The sequence below is a fragment of the Seriola aureovittata genome, chromosome 1, assembly GCF_021018895.1.
Source record: "Seriola aureovittata isolate HTS-2021-v1 ecotype China chromosome 1, ASM2101889v1, whole genome shotgun sequence".
Taxonomy (NCBI): Eukaryota; Metazoa; Chordata; class Actinopteri; order Carangiformes; family Carangidae; genus Seriola; species Seriola aureovittata.
This window is the reverse complement of record NC_079364.1, coordinates 7,171,194-7,190,076: the sequence shown is the minus strand read 5'-3', so window position 1 is coordinate 7,190,076 and position 18,883 is coordinate 7,171,194. Positions and strand designations below refer to the sequence as shown.

The following is an 18,883-nucleotide window of genomic DNA, read 5'->3' as shown; positions in this document are numbered from 1 at the left end:
TGTATCAAAAATGCACTCTGCTTCATCTCTTACAGTACAAGCATGTGCTCCTGTGATACCGAGTTTCAGGCCTGTTACTCAGAGAAGCTGCAGCCACCTGCCATCAGTCTCATTTACTTTGTGTGGTTTTTTTTTTATAGATGAATGCAGCTTTTTATACTTTGCATTTCTTTCAACCTTTTTGTCTCATCTTTCCGCTGCACACACTCCTGGCAACTTAAGGCCCTGAAATGATTCTTCAACTGAACTGTTGACCCAACACCACCACCACATCAGCCACCCACTCAGCATCATCTTAAAAAGTAAAACACATTTAATTAAAGTAAAAGCTCAGGAGTCATCAAAGGCTGCATTACTATTATTGCGAGGGGCACGTTTGTGACAAGCGTCTCTGAGACATATTGCACAGCACACCCTCTGACTACAGCAGCACAGTAAATGGAGCTACTTGAGGAAAGAACACAATACAGAAATTGAATGGCACTTCTCTAAAGAAGTCGTCAGCTCTCTACCGTTTTGCACTGCCAACAGCTTTGAGCTTTGCATGCTCAGGTCATTGAAAGTAAATGTTCTTCATATTCAATAACTGAACTACTTAATACTATCTTCAAAGAGACATGCCTTGAAACCTCCACACTGTACTTTTATATATGAGAAAACAGCAACACAGTCTTGCAGAACAGGCCTTGCTCAACATCGCCATCTAGTGCTGACAACGTGTTAGTCCCTGTGTAAAGTCTGGCTGCTGTGATGCCTTAGGGGAATCAATAGAAATACTACAACAGCAACATTGATCATCCTGATCCATCTAGTTAACATCAAAACCTTTTGATCACTGTAGACTCCAGACTTCTGGATAGAAAACTGACACCACACCATCGGTCTTCCGCCATCAGCAGCTAAAGTGGCTCCCTGTAGTTTTTAGTAGCAGCTCACTGTTTTTCTGTCCTATACCAGCTACTTGAATATAGTTAATTGCATTCACCCGTCGGCCAAGGTTGACTACGTCCTGATTTGATGGCTGGAATAAAAACCAGCAGAGCTCTGGGACCTGAGAGCTGCACAATAAAGTGAAGAGACTGACAAGAAACCACAGACCCACAGTGACTGCATGTCAAGACAGCAAACAGTTTCATAAAAATTTGTTAAAAGACAAACTTTTTGAGGCAAGCCAGCCTCAGACTGAAGCCTCAAACACAGCAACAACAGTGACAATGTAAATAAATCCCAGTGGACGAATTAGAACCGTCAAAGTATCTGCCACATGAGTATAGGGTCATGAAATATTACTACTGTAATTCTTCTTCATAAATACCATTCATTTTTATTTTTCTTGACTTGCACTAGTTTTAATTTTTGCCCATTTGACACAAATTTGAAGCAGCTGGATTTTTAAGGTTATTTAAGGCAAGTACACACCACAAGGATTTATCCAACTGATGTAAATGGGGCAATGGTCTTTACAAAAAGCAATGTTATTTTAGTCCTATAATCAATTTCAGCAGTAAAGCTACTAATATGACAGTTAAGAAGAAATAATATTAATGTTAATATAAATATAGATTTAAAATAGCCTCTGATTTAGGTGATGTGATTATAAACTCACACTTTCCCTGTGACAGGTTATTAGTGAACAACTGTATGTATACAAAAAGTGACTAAAACATGACAGTGTCACCAATAACAGCTTTAAAGCTTACCTGCAGGAGCGATGTGTCCTAAATAAAGTTCATTGTCGTGCACGGCGTGTAAATAAATGCTAATAAAGAAGCGGCCTGAGGGATGACACGGAAGAAATTATTCTAAAAAATAAAAAATAAAATCTCTGAAAGATGTGGATCCAGAAACACGAGTAAAGTCCTCTCATGGTCCGTGTTGGTGTAGTTAACAACTTGAGCTCAGTGCGTCCTCTCTGCTGCTGCTCTGCTGCAGCTGCTCTACACAGCGCAGCCAAAGAGCAGCACAGGCAGCGAGAGGAGTCACTCCACATCACCGCCGCTTTCGGTTTGCGGGAAAACTTGAGGCTGCCCATAGCTTCGCAAAACACCTTGAGTTTCAGTTCATGTATAAAAACACCAATAAGTAAACTGCAAATTTAAAATTCACACTTGACATCTGAAGTTACGTTATTTTGACGAGTGGGTGGCAGAAAACCTGCTAAAGCTAATTTAGCTTAAGCTCATGCTAGCACAAAAAAAAAGTACTTACATGTCCAACAGAGCAAAATTGCCATCCCTCTGTTCTCGGCCACCTGTTGAGTTGAAGTCCAACAATCGACATGTCCACTGGTTTATCTTCTGACAAACATTTTCGTCTGCTAACCGCTGGAACGCTGTCAGTTTGGTTTAATAAATGTTAAATAACCGTTTTGTATTCACGTGATAGCATACAGTTAGCTGTTGGGTTTGCAGCTGTTGACCGCGAGTTGTAGTTTGCGGTTTGTTGGCCAAAATATCCTCACCTACGAGCTGGAACTGGTCGGCAACTTTAGATACAAAGAAGCTGAGAAGATTTATTTTCAGTAGTGATCTAGGTAATATGTATTTGGACTACCAAGAGCAGTGATAAGCACTGTCTCTGAGTTGGTGATCGAGAGAGATAAATTAGGCGCCATCTTGGATCTACCTGGGTCGTAAAGATACAATGTATATTAATCGACCTACTTTTTATTTTCGTCATCGACCCTTTTTCCTTGAAACACCGATGAGAAGTTCAACTTCTGGGCTTTTCATCCTCATTTTCAACATTCTTCATACTATTATTTATTTATTTTCTTTCATGAATTGTATTTACTTTATATACATATCTGTATATCCATATGTGTGTGTGTGTAAATATATATATATATATGAACAAAACCAATACAACCAAAAATGAAGGAAAAATTTGAATGAATGAGTAAAAGCAAAGATCCTCTATGAAAAGTTGTGAAAACTAGAGATTTTGAACATTAATTTCAATGGGGAAAATTTCCCCAAAAAAAACGCACATTAAGAACATATACGAAAGTTTTTTTATCCTGAGAAAAACATAGAATGGAATTGCTTTTGCAACAATCCCGCCTAAAATATATTGTAATGTAATGTAAAAAGTGAACGCCTGTGTTTACAACACCATTGTAAATGATTTGCTTATGTCCGACAGCACATGAACGCAGCAAGAGGCGGACCTGCTTGTGCGTCATGACGTCAGCGGGCTTGCCTTTCCACACTTCCCTGAAGTTCGCAGTGAATGTTTACAAGTGTATTTTCCCGCGTTACGACAAAAGAACTGATTAAGAAGGACAGGTTGATACACGGGGCTCGTCCCTGAGTCCTGAAGATGATAAAGACCGAGAAGATTCTGCATTTGAAGAGCTGCCGGGGCGGGAAGGTCCGTGTGGTCCGGGAGCATTATCTGAGGGAGCGGGTCCCTTGCTACAGCTGTGTGTGTCAGGCGGACTGTGTCAACGGTACGATCAACGTACACACACACACACATACACACACACAAAACAGCCTTTTATTCACCTGTACAATGAATACCCACATACACACACTGTAGCTAATTATACAGCAAAGACTGAGACAATAGGCCGCGGTGCAGCCAAATTATCGCTGAGTCCATTATTCGTTCAACTACAAACATTGCGTTCTCATTTAAATATAGTCTTAATTTGTTTAATGTTACCTCCGTTTTAGGCTTGTATTTGAATGCAGGTGTCATATTTCCATGAGATCTAAGGTGAGATCTAACAGCTACAGCAGATTATCTAATGTAATGTCAGTGGCTGGCTTCTTTGTTAATGTTGTTGCCTTAGAAAAACAATTTATCAGCATGTCAGAATGCTACGAATTACTACAGCAAATTATTACAAGGTCATATTTATTTTATATACATCATTATGTATGCATGTTTTATTAAGCAAGAAAGACGCAAATCAGACAAAAAGACAGAAGTAAATAATCATCAGACTTAGTGATGAACTGTAGGTCATGTGCTGCAGTCTTTCCTAATAACAGCCTCTAATATTAATGTAAAGACTGGTTACGCTGAATTTTCGGATTTTCCTGCTGTAGAAAACAATACAAGAGCAAAAATGTTGCACCGTTTATGAAAAAATAATTGGCTCCTGCATTTAAGTTCAAGTAATTTTTGTTGATGCACTTGTAAACATTGTATTAGTAGGGTCAGAAGCAAAAAATATTTGACATTTGCCCTGATTACTTTAAAACCAGATGGTAAGGTGCTGCCAGGAGATCTGACTCACTATGTGGTGCCTGATGCTGGCGTGGTCGTCGACTACCTGGAGATCCTGGAGTTCAGGGAGCTGCAGGGCATCGTCATCACCCAAACCGCCTGCCAGGCTGTGCATCACAGCAAAGGACGCAGGTACACTCACACCAACAGGCTGAACATTCACACAATATACTGTTTAATCTCACATTAATATAAAGTGTGAGAGTCTTTTTAGTGTTGCATCAGTTGTAAATTGTCCTATTTACAAATAAGCATGCTGGTGGTTGGTCCTGCAGGATTGTTTTTCTATCAGCAAATACAAAATTTGAGCTTCAGGCGTACTGAAGGCTCCAGGACAGCTCCTGTGGTCAAGACATTTTGAATTAAGCCTCTAATGACAACCTACCTGCACAAGTGTGTAAAGAGCGGGCAGGGGGTCAACCTCATTATATCAAAGCTCTGCTGACGAAGCTAAACGAGATCCAGCCTGTGACTTGAAATACTGCTCCCACACAAACACGCAGGAGTGCTTTTGACAAACTTGATGAACACCGTAAGGAGTCCCACATGACCTCTGCTTTTGATTTCTGCTTACACTGCCTTTTAAAATGTTGCATCATTAATATGATGAGGCTTCACTTTTGATAATGTTAGGTGGACTTAGTTGGAAGAGCATATGCTGATGCCATACTGTGTCAGTAATTGCAGTTTTCCGTTCACTTCAACACACAGGGAGCACACAGGAACGAACGTGTGTGTGTGTGTGTGTGTGTGTGTGTGTGTGTGTGTTGGCACAATACGTGTGTATGATGACCTTTGAGTTTCTGTGCAGCTTTCTTTTATGTCATGCCTGAATTTGAAATCTAACTCTAACTTTGATTCCTGGCTCCACCAGTCTGCATGTCAAAGTGTCCCTGGGCAGGATACTAAACCCCAAAAAACAACACACATGGCCCAGCAGAAAGTCACTGTGATTTGGACCTTAAGAGTGTCTGAAGGTGGATTTCTTTCCTCTGTTTCTGTGTAGGCAATACAACCGTCTGCGAAACCTGCTGAAAGACCCTCGACATGACTGTGTTCTGTTTGCCAATGAATTTCAAGAGTACTCCTATTGTCCACGAGAGAAGGGGGAGAGCCAAGAGAAGTGGCAGACCAGGTCAGAGCCCAGTACTACACCCCCACAATTCTACCCCGTCAAATTAAAAGAATAATTTTGACATTTTGGGAGCTTCATTTACTCGCTTTCTTGATGAGAGTTTGATAATGGGGGGGGCGATGCAATGTCGCGATGTACTTGATGTATTGTGGCTTGTTCCTCATGGGATGTAGAACATCGAGTACAAACTGTCACGTAATTGTTTTAAGCCGTCGGCATGAGATTCGCTTCGGTGTTTTGCTTCTCTCCCTCGCCCATCCAGAAAACTCTCCTGGGTGTGTTTGACATAGGTGAGGGGTGTGTGTTTTTGTAACTGGAGGGAGTGAAAAAAGTGAAGCTCCAAAGCGAGTTTATACGTGTTCAGAAACAGTACCTGAAGATGGAGGCAAACGAACTTGAAGCTCTGTTTTTTGTCAAAGGTCACATCTAACTTGGTTGTGATTTCCCCTTTTTGCCAATTCAAACTTGATCCAATAGAAAGCACTGATGAATAAACAGTAAACAATAATGTTTTTAATGCAGACAAATGTTGCAGGGACTGTAATCATCATACTGGTGTGATTTAAGGGATGAAAGGGTTAAATCGTGCATTTATGAAGTGCTTTAGAGCAGATTTCAAAATATCTAGATATATATCGGTTATCGTGATATAGCGATTTAAAATATCACAATATTATTTATAGACCATATCACCCAGCCCTATCTGATAAGAATGTCACTAAACGTCTGTAAGGTAAATTTGTAGGTGGAGCCAGCAGCTGGGTATCTTAGCTTAGCTTGAAGACTGGAAACAGGGAGAAACGAATCATCTGTCTCAGTTCAAAGGCAACAAAATCTAAAGCTCATTATTTAATTGTCTCATTTGTTTAGTCTGCACAGAAATCATACTCAAATTTAAAAAAAAAAAAAAAAAAATTTGCTGTTTTACAAAGACTCTTTCTTGGCTGGCACCAACCAACAGAGACTCCAGGATGCCACAGCTTCCAGATGCTAACTCTTCAAAATAAAGTGTCTCTCCAGAAATGTTGAACCACAGGATTCACTTACTGTATGAGAAGTCACAACTGTGCATGCAGGTTTCTGCTTTTCTGGGTCCTCCTGTAGATTTTAGATGAAAGATGTTAGATGTTTAAAGATTAGCAATGCACAAACTCAGAATTATTACTCTGCAAACAAACATTTGCAATGACTTGTGTCTATCGGTGCTTGAGGGTTGAAGGGCCAATTTCAGTATTTTCAAAGATGTTTTTCTTCCATTCAAGGTATAAAACAGGTATACTAACACAACAAGCAGGCGGACTGAAGGATAACAGATATGCAGTGTAGACTTGATTATAGACAATAATTATACTTGTTTTCTACCTTAAGTGTCAAGATGTCTTGAACAGAAGAGCTCATATCCCCTGAAGATCTGAGAACATAAGATACAAAACAGATATTTTTCCTCCATGCAGGAATAGAATAATCCTGAAACTGCCAAACTGCTCTGCCGGAGGTCGTCTTAGGTGATAGAACAGGTGCATGTGATGGAGACAAGTGTGCATTGATTTTCATCTGCAAAAAGTCAGAGCACCAACCAACAAACCTCAGCACTTGTGAAGGGAAAGCAAATAATAATGAATTAATGTTTAGTCAAATAATTCATCAGTCAATTAATCAGTCATTTCTGCTGTATTGATTTTACATTCTTTCAGCAACTGGCTGGATCTGATACAGAAAGAAGAGATAATTGTTTGTTATAATAAAGATTTAGTCATAATGCTGTGGCTGATGACGACGAGGTCCACCAGTGTTGTACAGCATGTTGTCGTTTAGTTGTAAGGATGGAAGGCTGGAGGTGCAATCTGCTGTGATGAAATGAGTTTATTGCATAAAAAAGACACATAGCTGAAAGCACAGAGCTGTGAATTATTTATGTCTCTATTCTTTATAATGTTGAAACATCGCTTTGAGTTTTAAGTGAGAATTTATGTGCCAAAGTAACTAAATGCAATATATTCAAGTTTAGGGCTTTAACAAGCAAGCTGTCTACATGCACCTTGTGCTTGAAGTTGCATGTGTGTGTTCAGGTGTGTGTACTCTGCAGCAGTGTGGTACTATAACCATCTGGCAGGCATGATGGATGTAGTGATGATCACAGAGGACCAGGAAGCCGTGGCTGAGTACAGCAGCCTCAACTCTGGAGTGTACGTCATCTCCGTCCAGGTACGTGACACACCTGTGCATTACCACTCTGAACACATACTTTAAGGCTAATCTACACTTGAGTCCATAAGTATTTGGCCCCAGCATGTCGGGTCTGACATGACAAGCAGCTGTGAGGTTAAAGTGCCAACATTCAGCTTTAATTTGAGGGTGTTAACGATCATTTTGTGTGAATACCGTTGAGTTGTAGCTTTGTAATTGTGCTGCTGCTTTGTTTACTCACTACTGATGTGAACATCCTTAAAACTAAGACTCTGCTCTTCAACTCGAGCTGTCGTTTTGTTTTGAATCCACTGTGTTTGAGTACTGAGCCAACACAGTAGAGAAGTGTTGCTGTACAGATGCTGCATGTGTCGACCAGGGACGTTACATTACTCGACAAGAAACACTCTGTTTTTAATCCTTTTACTAAGTTTTGATGTTTTCTGTAACAGTTATACACCATGGTTCAAATCGATACGAGGAAGCAGACTCCTCAAGCTGAATTCAGTAGCTACTCTTGAGCTTTCAGTCATATCACATGATCTTGATCTTCTTGATGAAGTTCTGATTTGATATAATCGAAAGCTCCGGAACTGAGTTAATCTGATTTGATTGTTGAGTATTTAGCACAAGTCAGGATATGAAAATGGTAAAACAATGAAATATGTTTGAGTCTTACACTTTACATGAGAACAAACCAAACACTTAGAACAATAACTAATTTTAATACCTTTTTAAAAGGATCATTCTTGTATCTCTTCATATTTTTGGCCATAGTTTCTATCCTAAATGATGATATTGTGCTATCCACACAGCAACATCACTAAAAAGATGTCAAGATATGCAAACAGTTGTATGATCAGATCGTGTCTGAGTCACTTTATTTGCAGGTAAAACTGAAAGTGCTGATAATAAAAAGTAATTGCACAGGAAAATTGTGTGTATGCAGTGGATAGTTTCCCCTTGTTTTCTCCAACATATAAGTTTGTCTAACCCATATTTCCAGATTTCTGCAGTTTATTTGATGATCACATTGGTGTCATTACTTTTTAATTGATCTGTTCATTCACTTGGATCCCCATTTGCCACTACCAAGGTAGCAACTACTCTTCCTGGGGTAAATATCACGTTATAATCCAAAACAATAATGTAAATTAAAATCCAAGACAAAGGGGAACAAGACAATAACAACAAAAATGAACAGCAATAAAACTACTAATAACAATAATAGCAACAAGGACAAGTACCCACGCTGTATGGAAACTGCAAAAATAACTCTCATAACTACATTCAACAACTACAAGTAAATGAGTCAAATTAAATGGAGCAGTAGCAACAGACTGAGGTCTACAAAGCAAACAAACAAATCTTTCACATTTACATCAATAATCTATCAAGTTTGTTTCCAAACGGTCCAAACAGTCTCTTAATTGTTTATTATAATTCTTATTTACTCAACAGAATGTCATGGATTGCTCCGACTGCCGAAGTGATTGTGTACTGCCTAATTGTCTTGCGTCGCCATGCCGTGTATATGCTCCATCCATATCGCTCCACTGAGCGGCTTGACAACTAATATGCTATTGGTGCAGTGGAGGGAAAAAATGTCAGGAAAAAGTAAAGTTTTATGGCTGGTCTAAAATCCTGATGAAGTGGTTAAAGTATGACTCAGTGGAGCGTTAAGAGTTGTTTTAACACGAGAGGCTGTGATGAATCAAAGATCCCCTCATGGAAGTTCTGTAAACAGCTGATTCTGAGAAAAGAGCAGTCATTTATTTGTCTTATCTATATAAAAGATGATAGGCTGGTCTTGCTACCGCAGCTAAAACATCATCATGGAGTTATTTCAGCGTTAAATAGATTTACAGGATGCAGCTTAGAATCTTCGCCTCTGATTGGCTTCCTCAGAGCAGTAAAGGCTGAGGATGATAGGTATTGTAGTATTTAAAAGTATATAAAGTGTGCCATCCTACACTAACGGAAAAACACTTTCTAAGTTGGCATAATTAAAACACGTGGCTTTAATAAGCACCCATTATATTATGTTAAATTATCCAGGAGATGAAGGGCATTTAGGGACGGAATCCCTGAAATCCAAATGAAAGATATATTTTTTTTTGCCAGGATTTTGTTTCATCTGTGAAAGCAGGTAAATAGATGGAAACTTTTGCCTTTAATGGCGTCTGTATTTAGGATATCTTTGAAAGAAAACCTGCTACTTCGCAACTCATGGCTGACTCAACTGAATTTGAGTGTAAAATAACCAGGAATTAGGCCCCTGCAGGGATGTCTTTGGAACAGTAATTCATTGTAAATATTAACCCTGAGTCTGAAACTGCATTATTGTTTAAAAAAAATAAAATAAAAAAATGTCCTGCCTTCTACAGAATTCTACATGAAACCTGGATTATCTCATAATTGTCATGTATTGTTATCTAACACCTCAGTTAAGACCCTGATCAGATCCATAATGCCAGATACTGTTCCAGAAATGTCTTCACCCATGTGTCTCTTTATTTGTCTTTATTCAGGATTATTTGCAAAACTTCTGGCCGCAGCTGCAGGCGGCCCGTGAGCTGTACAGCTCCATTTCTCAGGCACTGCAAGAGAAGGAGAGCGAGGGCAAGGAGAGAGAGTACTGGGAACATCTACCGGCTGAAGTCCTGGAGGCTGGAATCAAGTCTGGACGGTACTATCAGGTACACTGCAAATCCACCAACCTGGTTTATGTCTAGAGAGTCTCTCCTTTTTAAAAATAAAAAAAATCTGTTATGATGTTCAACAGGAAATTAGCAAAATGATTGTTGAGATGTTTCTGGAAAAGCTTTGTCTTATATGCAGCCACTAAAATGAAAATCAACCTGAAACTTGCTTGAATTAGTTAATTCAATAAGTAGTGTAGGTATTTGCAGTGGCAAAGGTATAAATTCATTTTTGGATCAAGGAGGTAGTAAAAGAAATGAAGACTGTTTGTAGTTACTCAGGCAGTCTTTGTCAATCATCAGCTCTACAGCTCTGGGGCTGATTGAGGACTCGTGCTAGGGGCAGGCTCAGTAATGCATCAAGAAGAGCGTGAATATAATTTAACATCCCAAAGGACATTTTATTCTTAACAGACTGATGAATTAAACTTGATAATGTTCCCAAAATCAAAATAAATCCCATTTTTCCTTCCTTTTTCTCAGGGCACTCTGAATGTCAGCAAACACCGAGCACAGACTGAAGCTTTTATCATGATGGAGAGTTTTTCTAACAAGAGCACAGGTGCAAAACTACAGAAAACAATCACAACTTTTTCTTCTGGCGATGTTTATTTAGGACTGGCGCTGGCCACATGCACATTCACGTTATCATTCACTACAAACAAACACACATCTCATCTCTGTTGACTGAATTTATTTCTTCTTCTTTTCTTTTTTATCCAATCTCCTGGACTTCCTCCCTCCACTTCCTTCTTCCTTGTGTCCCCCCCACCCCACCCCCCCACCTCAGATATGAGTCGCATATTGGTGCACGGTGAAAAGAATCGTAACAGAGCCGTGCACAGCGACGTAGTTGTGGTGGAGCTGTTGCCAAAGAGCGAGTGGAGATGGATGGTCACAGCGCTGACAGAGGGTCAGGGAGAGGAGAAGAGCAGAGAGGACGAGACTAAACTACTGCCGACAGGTGGGACGTCCATCGTGGAGTCATCGTTACCTCCACTAAGGATGTGTGTTTTCTGTCCCGTTTGTTTGTCTGCTTGCTTCTTACTGAACAGGATATAACAAAATGTATTCAACACAAAATAGTTTTTGTGCTCAATTCCTGTGTCTGTTTAGATAAATCGAGGTGTAACACCCACATAGTTTTTATGCTATTTTCAATGTTTTGTTTCCTCCTCTCTTCTGCAACACAGTTCATCTACTTTTAACTGCTTTGATAGACAACATGTTTGGATGAACCCTGGAAAAATGAAAACTTTTCGTTTTTAAAAAAGGTACCACGTCAGATTTTCCTTTTAACAAAGTTATCTTTGCATTCAATGTTTTTCACCAAAAAACAACATGAACGCCTTGAAACAACCTGAGTTGTTCACATCCAGTCGTCTTTCCTCAGAACTGCTGGTGTGACAGAAATCTGTATCACTTCACCTGCATGTTTGATACAAATAAAACCGGAACCCATCAAACATTTTATTCATAGTGCTGATCGAAAACACCCCATGGTACCTTTGAACGCAAGTTTTCACAAATGCGTCATTGAAGTTCAACCTTGACCTTTGCTAACAGTTTATCTAACTCAAACGTCCACTTCCATTCACTGTGTGAAAACTTGGATTCAGCTGAAAGCTGTGAAAGGTAGTAATTGGATCTTTGAAGTTAGATAATTTGTTACAAACAAGTTTTAATGCTATTTATTTTATTCATTTTATTTATTTTTTAATTTTAAAACAATGTGTGAAATGTGAATTTTAATCAACGCTTAGTCCCAATACACTGCATCAACTGGTATCATCTGACTACTCTGGTAGAAAAAGTGTCACTATAGATCTCTGGTTATTTTAACTTGCAGGCCGCGTTGTTGGGATCCAGCAGAGGAACTGGAGGGACTATGTGGTAACTTTCCCCCCCAGGGACGGGTCTCAGTCCCAGAGCAGGAACTCCCAGCGCATCCTTGCTGTGCCCTGGGACCATCGCATCCCCAAGATCCGTATCAGTACTCAGCAGGCTGATGCTCTGCAGGTGTGGTCCGCCTTCCACTGGCTGCTCATTTATTTACAAATTTCAAACAGAAACGTTACTTAAAAAGGAGCTAATCTGACTGATGTAAGATTTCCTACATGATCAACGTGTTGTGTGGGCTGTCAAGGTGGAGTCACTATCATTTGGGCCAGTAATAACAGTGTCACATTATTATATCTATCAAAAAATCCAATAATCTGAGCTTCATTTGATCATCATTGCCCAACATAAACAGACGTAGGTGAGGTCGTGTAATTCCTGTGTTTTCTTCACCCAGGATCACAGAGTGGTGGTGCGCATTGACTCATGGGAAAGCACGTCGCTCTATCCCAATGGCCACAGTGTGCGGGTTCTGGGCCGGGCTGGAGAGCTGGAGACGGAGGTCCATACCATCCTCATAGAGAACTGCATCCACGTGCCTCCTTTCTCAGATGCACAGGTGAGAGAAGAAGCTCCTTCTGAGATCACATGCATACGTTGAATTTAAGGAGAGGGGCTTCTTTGTTTTGTTAACACAACTGTGTTTACACGTTCAGCAAACACAGTCCTGTATTTTTGGCAACCTGACAAACACAAGTTCAATATTTTTTGATTTCTAGGAGCTCCAGAGAAAAACATCTGCATCTTTAGCTGCTACATGTTCCACTTTCTTCAGCAGCCAGTCACGAGAAGTGAAACTGAAATGATTAATGGATTAGTTGATTGACAGAAAAGAAATTGACAAGTATTTTGATAATTGATTATTGGTTTCATTCATTATTCAAACATGCTCTGGTTCCAGCTTTTCACATGAACAGAGTGAACAGCTTCTCTGTCATAACGCAACAATTTCAATGAAACAATTAATCACTTAATCGAAAAATAACCATAAAATCAGATGAACTGATGACTTGTAAATAAAAGAATCTTAATTCAGACTGATTCAGGGAACCAATGCAAAGATTTTATAAGGAAGGAAATGCCTTTGTTGTGTTTTTTATGCCTCAGGGACTCAGAGTGTAAGCATCACTTTTTGTTTACAGGAAAATTTCTCAGGGTCTTTTTAAAATAAATGATAACTGTGAGCAAACATGGGGGGACACTGCCACCCAGAGGCCCCTGAACACAGCGTTGGTGCCTCCCATTGTTGGTAAAGCACATTTACTTAACAAGGACGAGTTAACTGTTGAATAAGAGGCTGGAGGACGCAGAGAAATGAAAGCTATTCCGCAGTGTGTGTGTGCGTGCGTGCGTGCGTGCATAATGTAAGGGAGCAGCCTTGTTGAAATTATGTCTCGTTTCCTTTTCAGTGCATCTATTTATCTGCTTCCTCTTTCATAAGACAATCCAAGGACCTAACAGAATTAAATCACCTCTTCTTTCAACTCAGATTCATGTTGCTCATTTTATTTTGTAAAAAATGGCCTCTGATGAAAGACGTGTGTCTCTACATAGCACACAGTATCCAACTGTCTCTTCTCAGAACAAAGCACAAGCGAAATAAATAATTCATACGTGTCCCTTCACTTTGGCTCAAGTACTACACAACTGCCTTTGTGAGATTTTGAATGCCTAATGTAACCTTGAGATTTTATCTGTGACTGTCTGTCCGTCCTCAGTTGAGAGAGATGCCGGTCAACTCCCCTGAGAAACCGTGGAAGGTGGATCCCGCCCAGGTGACAGAGCGGCGGGACCTCAGGCAGACTCACCTAGTGTTCAGCATCGACCCAAAGGGCTGCGAGGACGTAGACGACACGGTGTCGATGCGCAGCCTCGCTGGCGGGGAGCTGCTGGAGCTGGGGGTCCACATCGCCGATGTCACCCACTTTGTCACAGAAGGTTCACTCACCGACTTGGAAGCACGCACCAGGTGAGAAACCAGCTGGATACTAGAAGAGGTGGAATAAAACAATACCAGGGGAAAAGGAGAAACTGGGAGGGACCAGATTTACAAAGGCTTTCACGTCTGTTTTTCAGGTGTTAACAGGATGCACCTGTCACCTCATTGCACATTCATTAAAGGGAAGATCATGCAGATAATTAGATTAGACATGATAACAGAGTGTGGTTATTCCACTGGATTTACTGAGCTCAAGCAATTTGCAGTGGTCAGTTTTGCAGTGAAAATTCTCCACCTCTCAAAAGCAGGTGTAAACAGAATAAAGTGGATTTACATGAGCCAAAGGTTACAGTGGGGAAAATATGTGAACTAAGCATAGACTTGTGTATACTGATTACAAATTATTAGAGAGAGAAATTAAGCTATTAAGTAATTTGACTATTTTAATTATGGTGTCTGTTCATCAAACCTGAATATAAACCATCAGTTAAGCTACCTCTAAATTCACTTCCGAGTGCCATTAAATCTTTTCTCCTTCAGTTAAGACACTGAAGTTTGTATTCGACTGCATCTCCATCTGCTCTCCTCTCTGAGCAGCTGTGCCTGAAGTCCAGGAGCTGACTGCGTAATGAGCCATTTTCATAGTAAATCAGACCCTGAATATATTCAGCTCAATGAGAACAGTGCACATTTGAACAGTGCTATTTTCTTAGTAAATCTGTGCCTCACTGAGCTGCCTCGGACAGTCTCAGTTCTGTGTGGTAATGTATCTATTATTTTGTCTATCCCTTGCATATAATGTACATGTTTGTCCTTGTGCTGGGGTGGGAAATAAGTTGTCTGTCTAGAGTTGGTGCAGAATTCAGCAGCAGCGAGGCTTCTGTCAAACACTAAACACTGTTTTCCGGTCCTGGATGGATCACACTGGCTCCATGTTTCTTTTAGAAATCAGTTCAGATAAAATATGTTTCATCTCTGCTGTATATTTCTGATCTTTTAAGCATTTTCCTGCAACAAGACCCTTCAAGTTCCACAGTCTAGACAAAAGGGGATCACGGATTTACTGTTTTAGCTCCATGAACTTCCAGCATTAGATCAGCTTAAGCAGCACAAATTTTAGAAGGCTTTTAAAAACCCACCTGTATAGGCTGGAGATTTTTCTTATTTTCTATTTCTCTATGTTTAGTCTTCCCTGAAATTCCTGATGTATTTCATTGCATTGTATTTTCTGTACGTGCATGAATCACCTGGTATCATCAGTAACTACTGGGAAACTGTTAAGAGTCCCAGACTTACAAATAAAGGCAGTGATAAAAATGATACAAAACCAGGGGACCAAAGTGAATATTTTATGACACTGACTCCTCCATGGAGAGAAGACACAGTTTCTCTTTATTCTTCTTTTTCCTCCTCAGGGCTACGACCTACTACCTGGCAGACCGCAGGTACGACATGTTACCTGCTGTTCTCAGCGCAGACCTCTGCTCTCTGCTGGGAGGAGTCGACAGGTCAGTGGACTCAGGTTTCTCTGCAGTGCATCATGTTATCGAAGGCTTTTAGTCAAATAAACACATACACAAAACATGCAATCTGTTATTTGTTTACCTACATAAGTTCCTTCTCAAATCCAGGTATGCAATGAGCGTGCTGTGGGAGCTTGACGCACACACGCTCGCTGTCAACAAGGTGTGGTACGGTCGCACAATCATCCGCTCCTCCTACCAGCTCCACTACGAGCTGGCCCAGGCGCTCATCAACAGAGAGCCAGCCGAGGTCCCGGAGCTGGCGCAGCTTGGCCCTGAGGAGAAGGACGCAAAGCTGGCTCAGCTCACCCAGGCTCTGGAGATGCTCACACATGTAGCCAGACATCTCCGAGCGCAGAGGGACAGAGGAGGAGCGCTGGAGCTGGAGGGGGTGGAGGTATGCCTGGTTCCTCCTCATTTGCTGTTGTATATTTCTCAATCCTCGTCCCTTGGGCATGTTTTCTGTAATTTCAGGTCTTTCACATTTAAATAAAACCTTTCCTCTCCTTTCCTCTCAGGTGCGTGCCCAGCTCGACGAGGAGAGGAACATCACAGCCCTGGTCCCACGTCAGCCCCTGGAGGTCCACGAGACCGTGGCCGAGTGCATGATTTACGCCAACCACTGGGTGGCACGCAAGATCCAGGAGACCTTCCCTCATCAGGCCCTGCTGAGGCGTCACCCGCCAGCACGGCAGGAGATCTTCAGCCAGCTGGTGGAAAGCGCCAGGGCCAAGGGATTCACCATTGACACCAGGTGACTGATTTAGGATTTTAAGAGTGTCTGGAGGCTGTTTTGAGTCATTTCTCATGCAGAGTCAAAAAAAAAAAAAAAACTTCTCTGTCATTGAGAATCTACAGATTAGAGAGCGATGTATTTGAACAGTCGATTCTGTTTCTTCAGTTCCAACAAAGCTTTGGCTGAGTCTCTGGACCGGGCTGTGGACCCACAGGACCCGCTGGTGAACAGGCTGCTGAGAATGATGACCACCCACGCCATGTCACAGGCTCTATACTTCTCCACTGGTGCCCAGTCCGTGGACCAGTACTACCATTACGGTACAATAGATAACACTCCTCATCAGCTGTTATTGTATTATTTAGTGGAACTGTCTGGATCTGGATTATCAAGACGAATGAAGGATCTGGTTTTGATTTCAGATTAACATGAAGATTAAAAATTAAAATTTATACTGACAAACGGTGCTGATGTCTGTTTTCTGTCTCTTAGGTCTGGCTCTGGACCGCTACACACACTTCACCTCACCCATCCGCCGCTATGCCGACATCGTGGTCCACCGCCTTCTCACCGCAGCCATCGCCACAGAGAGGGGAACAGGCGTTGGTAAAGCATTAGCCGGTAACAAAGAACTGGAGGAAATGGCTCAGCACATCAACAGCAGGAACAGGGTCAGTGCTGCTCTGTAGTTCTGTATCTTTGTTCACTTCTTACTCGATGAAATAAACTCATTCTCCTCTTGGCTCTGACCCCTGCACAGGCAGCAAAGCAAGCTCAGAGCTTGTCCACAGAGTTGTTTCAGTGTCTCTACTTCAAGGAAAGAGACCCTCAGACGGACGAGCGCTGCGTGGCCAACGCTGTCATTTACTCCATCCGAGACGACGGCGTGTTGGCGTTTGTCCCAGAGTGAGAAACTGACTTGGGTTTTATTTTGGTTGTCGATGCTTTTTTAATCATGTAGTTATCATAACTACATAGTCATTTAATGAAAATGTTATAAATCTGCTGTGATAATGTAAATAAATATCCAGGTTTCAACCATCCTGACTACACCTGTGTTCTCCACAGGTACGGTGTGAAGGCGCCGGTGTATATGAAGAACCGGGAGGGCCAGGTGGTCGCTTCAGCACCGGACGGCAGCTGTGAGTGGCAGAGTGGCTCAGTGCGACGACACGCTGACCACATTACCACCACCTCCAGCTGTGGCACCTCCACCTTCAGACTGTTTGACCACATCACCGTGAGTCGCAGGATAGATTTATCACTCAAAGACTGGACAATAATCCAGTCTGTTATTGTCTACCGACTTTAAGTGAAGTTGTATGATCATTTGGCACGGTCCTCTACGAACCCAGAGAGAAGGGACAGGCTCAGATGTTTACATCAGACCCAAGTGATATTTCACTTGCAGGTTCTCTTTGTTTCAGTGATGTGTTTAATGTGGGTTCATATCAGGTTCCAGTCTGTGGAGGGTGCTGATGACATTTGCCTCCTCTTCTCTCCACAGGTCCGTATTTCTGTCCAGTCCTTCCACTGCCACGCAGACCGTTTGAACCTAGAGGTCATCAGCAACAAGCCTTACCACAGCGCAGAGCACCAGGAGCCACGCTCACAGGGCCGCTGCAAGCTGGTCCAGGAGGTGGTGCGTCTGGCTGAGGAGGCGTACCAGCAGTCGCAGGAGAAGGCGGCCCGGCTAACCAAATTCTCCAAAGAGGAGAGAGAGTTCTGCCAGAGCAAAACTCCAAATCTGTACTCGCTGCTGGAGGAGGTCAGAGAGCTGGCTTTGATGGACCTGGAAATGGTTGCCTGTGCAACAACGGCATAGATCAGCTGTTAATGGAGTTAATGGACACGGGAAAGCCTGGCGAGTTTTTGAACAACATGGACGACTCTGAACATCTCGTGGACATCTGAACAGCCTCCTCTACAAATGAACATTTCTCCAGTCATTTTTGAATCATCATCATCGTTTTGATGGCAGATTTGTAGTTACTTATTATCTGTAGAGTTTCTGTGCACATTAGTCCAAGAATGAATACACTGGTAATAATAAATAGAAATGAATTGTAGTTAAAGTCACAGTAATTATAGAATAGCTCAAGTTATGAGGAGGTGATATTGTCACTGATGAGAAAAAAATGTACACACAGACAAAACTGATTTGCAGCTGTTTTCATAAAACTGGTGACACTTTTAAGAGTCTACTGATGTAAATAAGCAGATAGTGATACATGAATTCAATTCTTAGTATAAACTAAAGTTTAATATGAAGAATTAATGATGCAACAAAAAGATTGTTTCAGGGTTAAAATGTCTTATAACATGGACAAACAAAAGTTGAGCTTCATTGATTCACATGTTTGCTTTAATTATTATTCATGTATTACTCTCAGTATTATTGTAGTATCTATTTTTAATACAGTTGGTTGTGTGAAGAGTGTGAGTGACCTGTGTGATGGACATGCAGCTGTTTTGTAATTAAACATTTTGACTTTTAATAGATCATCTTACAGTGTGTGTATG

At 41.3% G+C, this 18,883-nt stretch overlaps 2 protein-coding genes across 3 annotated transcripts in view; one reads left to right on the top strand and one right to left on the bottom strand.

Moving 5' to 3' along the window:
* LOC130166909 (multiple epidermal growth factor-like domains protein 11) overlaps positions 1-2,586 on the bottom strand; it is a 131,649-nt gene extending 129,063 nt beyond the window's left edge. The window contains exon 1 of one of the 2 annotated variants that reach the window (XM_056372758.1): positions 2,209-2,586. In XM_056372758.1, coding sequence (XP_056228733.1) covers positions 2,209-2,280 — 72 coding nt within the window. In that variant the 5' untranslated portion in view covers positions 2,281-2,586. Of the gene's footprint in view, positions 1-1,700; positions 1,890-2,208 lie in introns of those variants that run through there. The other variant, XM_056372766.1, reaches the window with a different exon arrangement.
* A 619-nt stretch (positions 2,587-3,205) lies between these two features.
* On the top strand, positions 3,206-18,858 carry dis3l (DIS3 like exosome 3'-5' exoribonuclease). Its single transcript, XM_056379919.1, has 18 exons — positions 3,206-3,451; positions 4,218-4,371; positions 5,246-5,374; positions 7,444-7,579; positions 10,093-10,260; positions 10,747-10,825; positions 11,054-11,227; positions 12,113-12,282; positions 12,560-12,721; positions 13,881-14,131; positions 15,517-15,609; positions 15,733-16,021; positions 16,143-16,378; positions 16,526-16,680; positions 16,853-17,031; positions 17,121-17,266; positions 17,429-17,600; positions 17,868-18,858. The coding sequence occupies exons 1-18, from the start codon at positions 3,322-3,324 to the stop codon at positions 18,183-18,185; spliced, it is 3,141 nt and encodes a 1,046-aa protein (XP_056235894.1). The 5' UTR covers positions 3,206-3,321; the 3' UTR covers positions 18,186-18,858.
* The last annotated feature ends 25 nt before the right edge of the window (positions 18,859-18,883 follow it).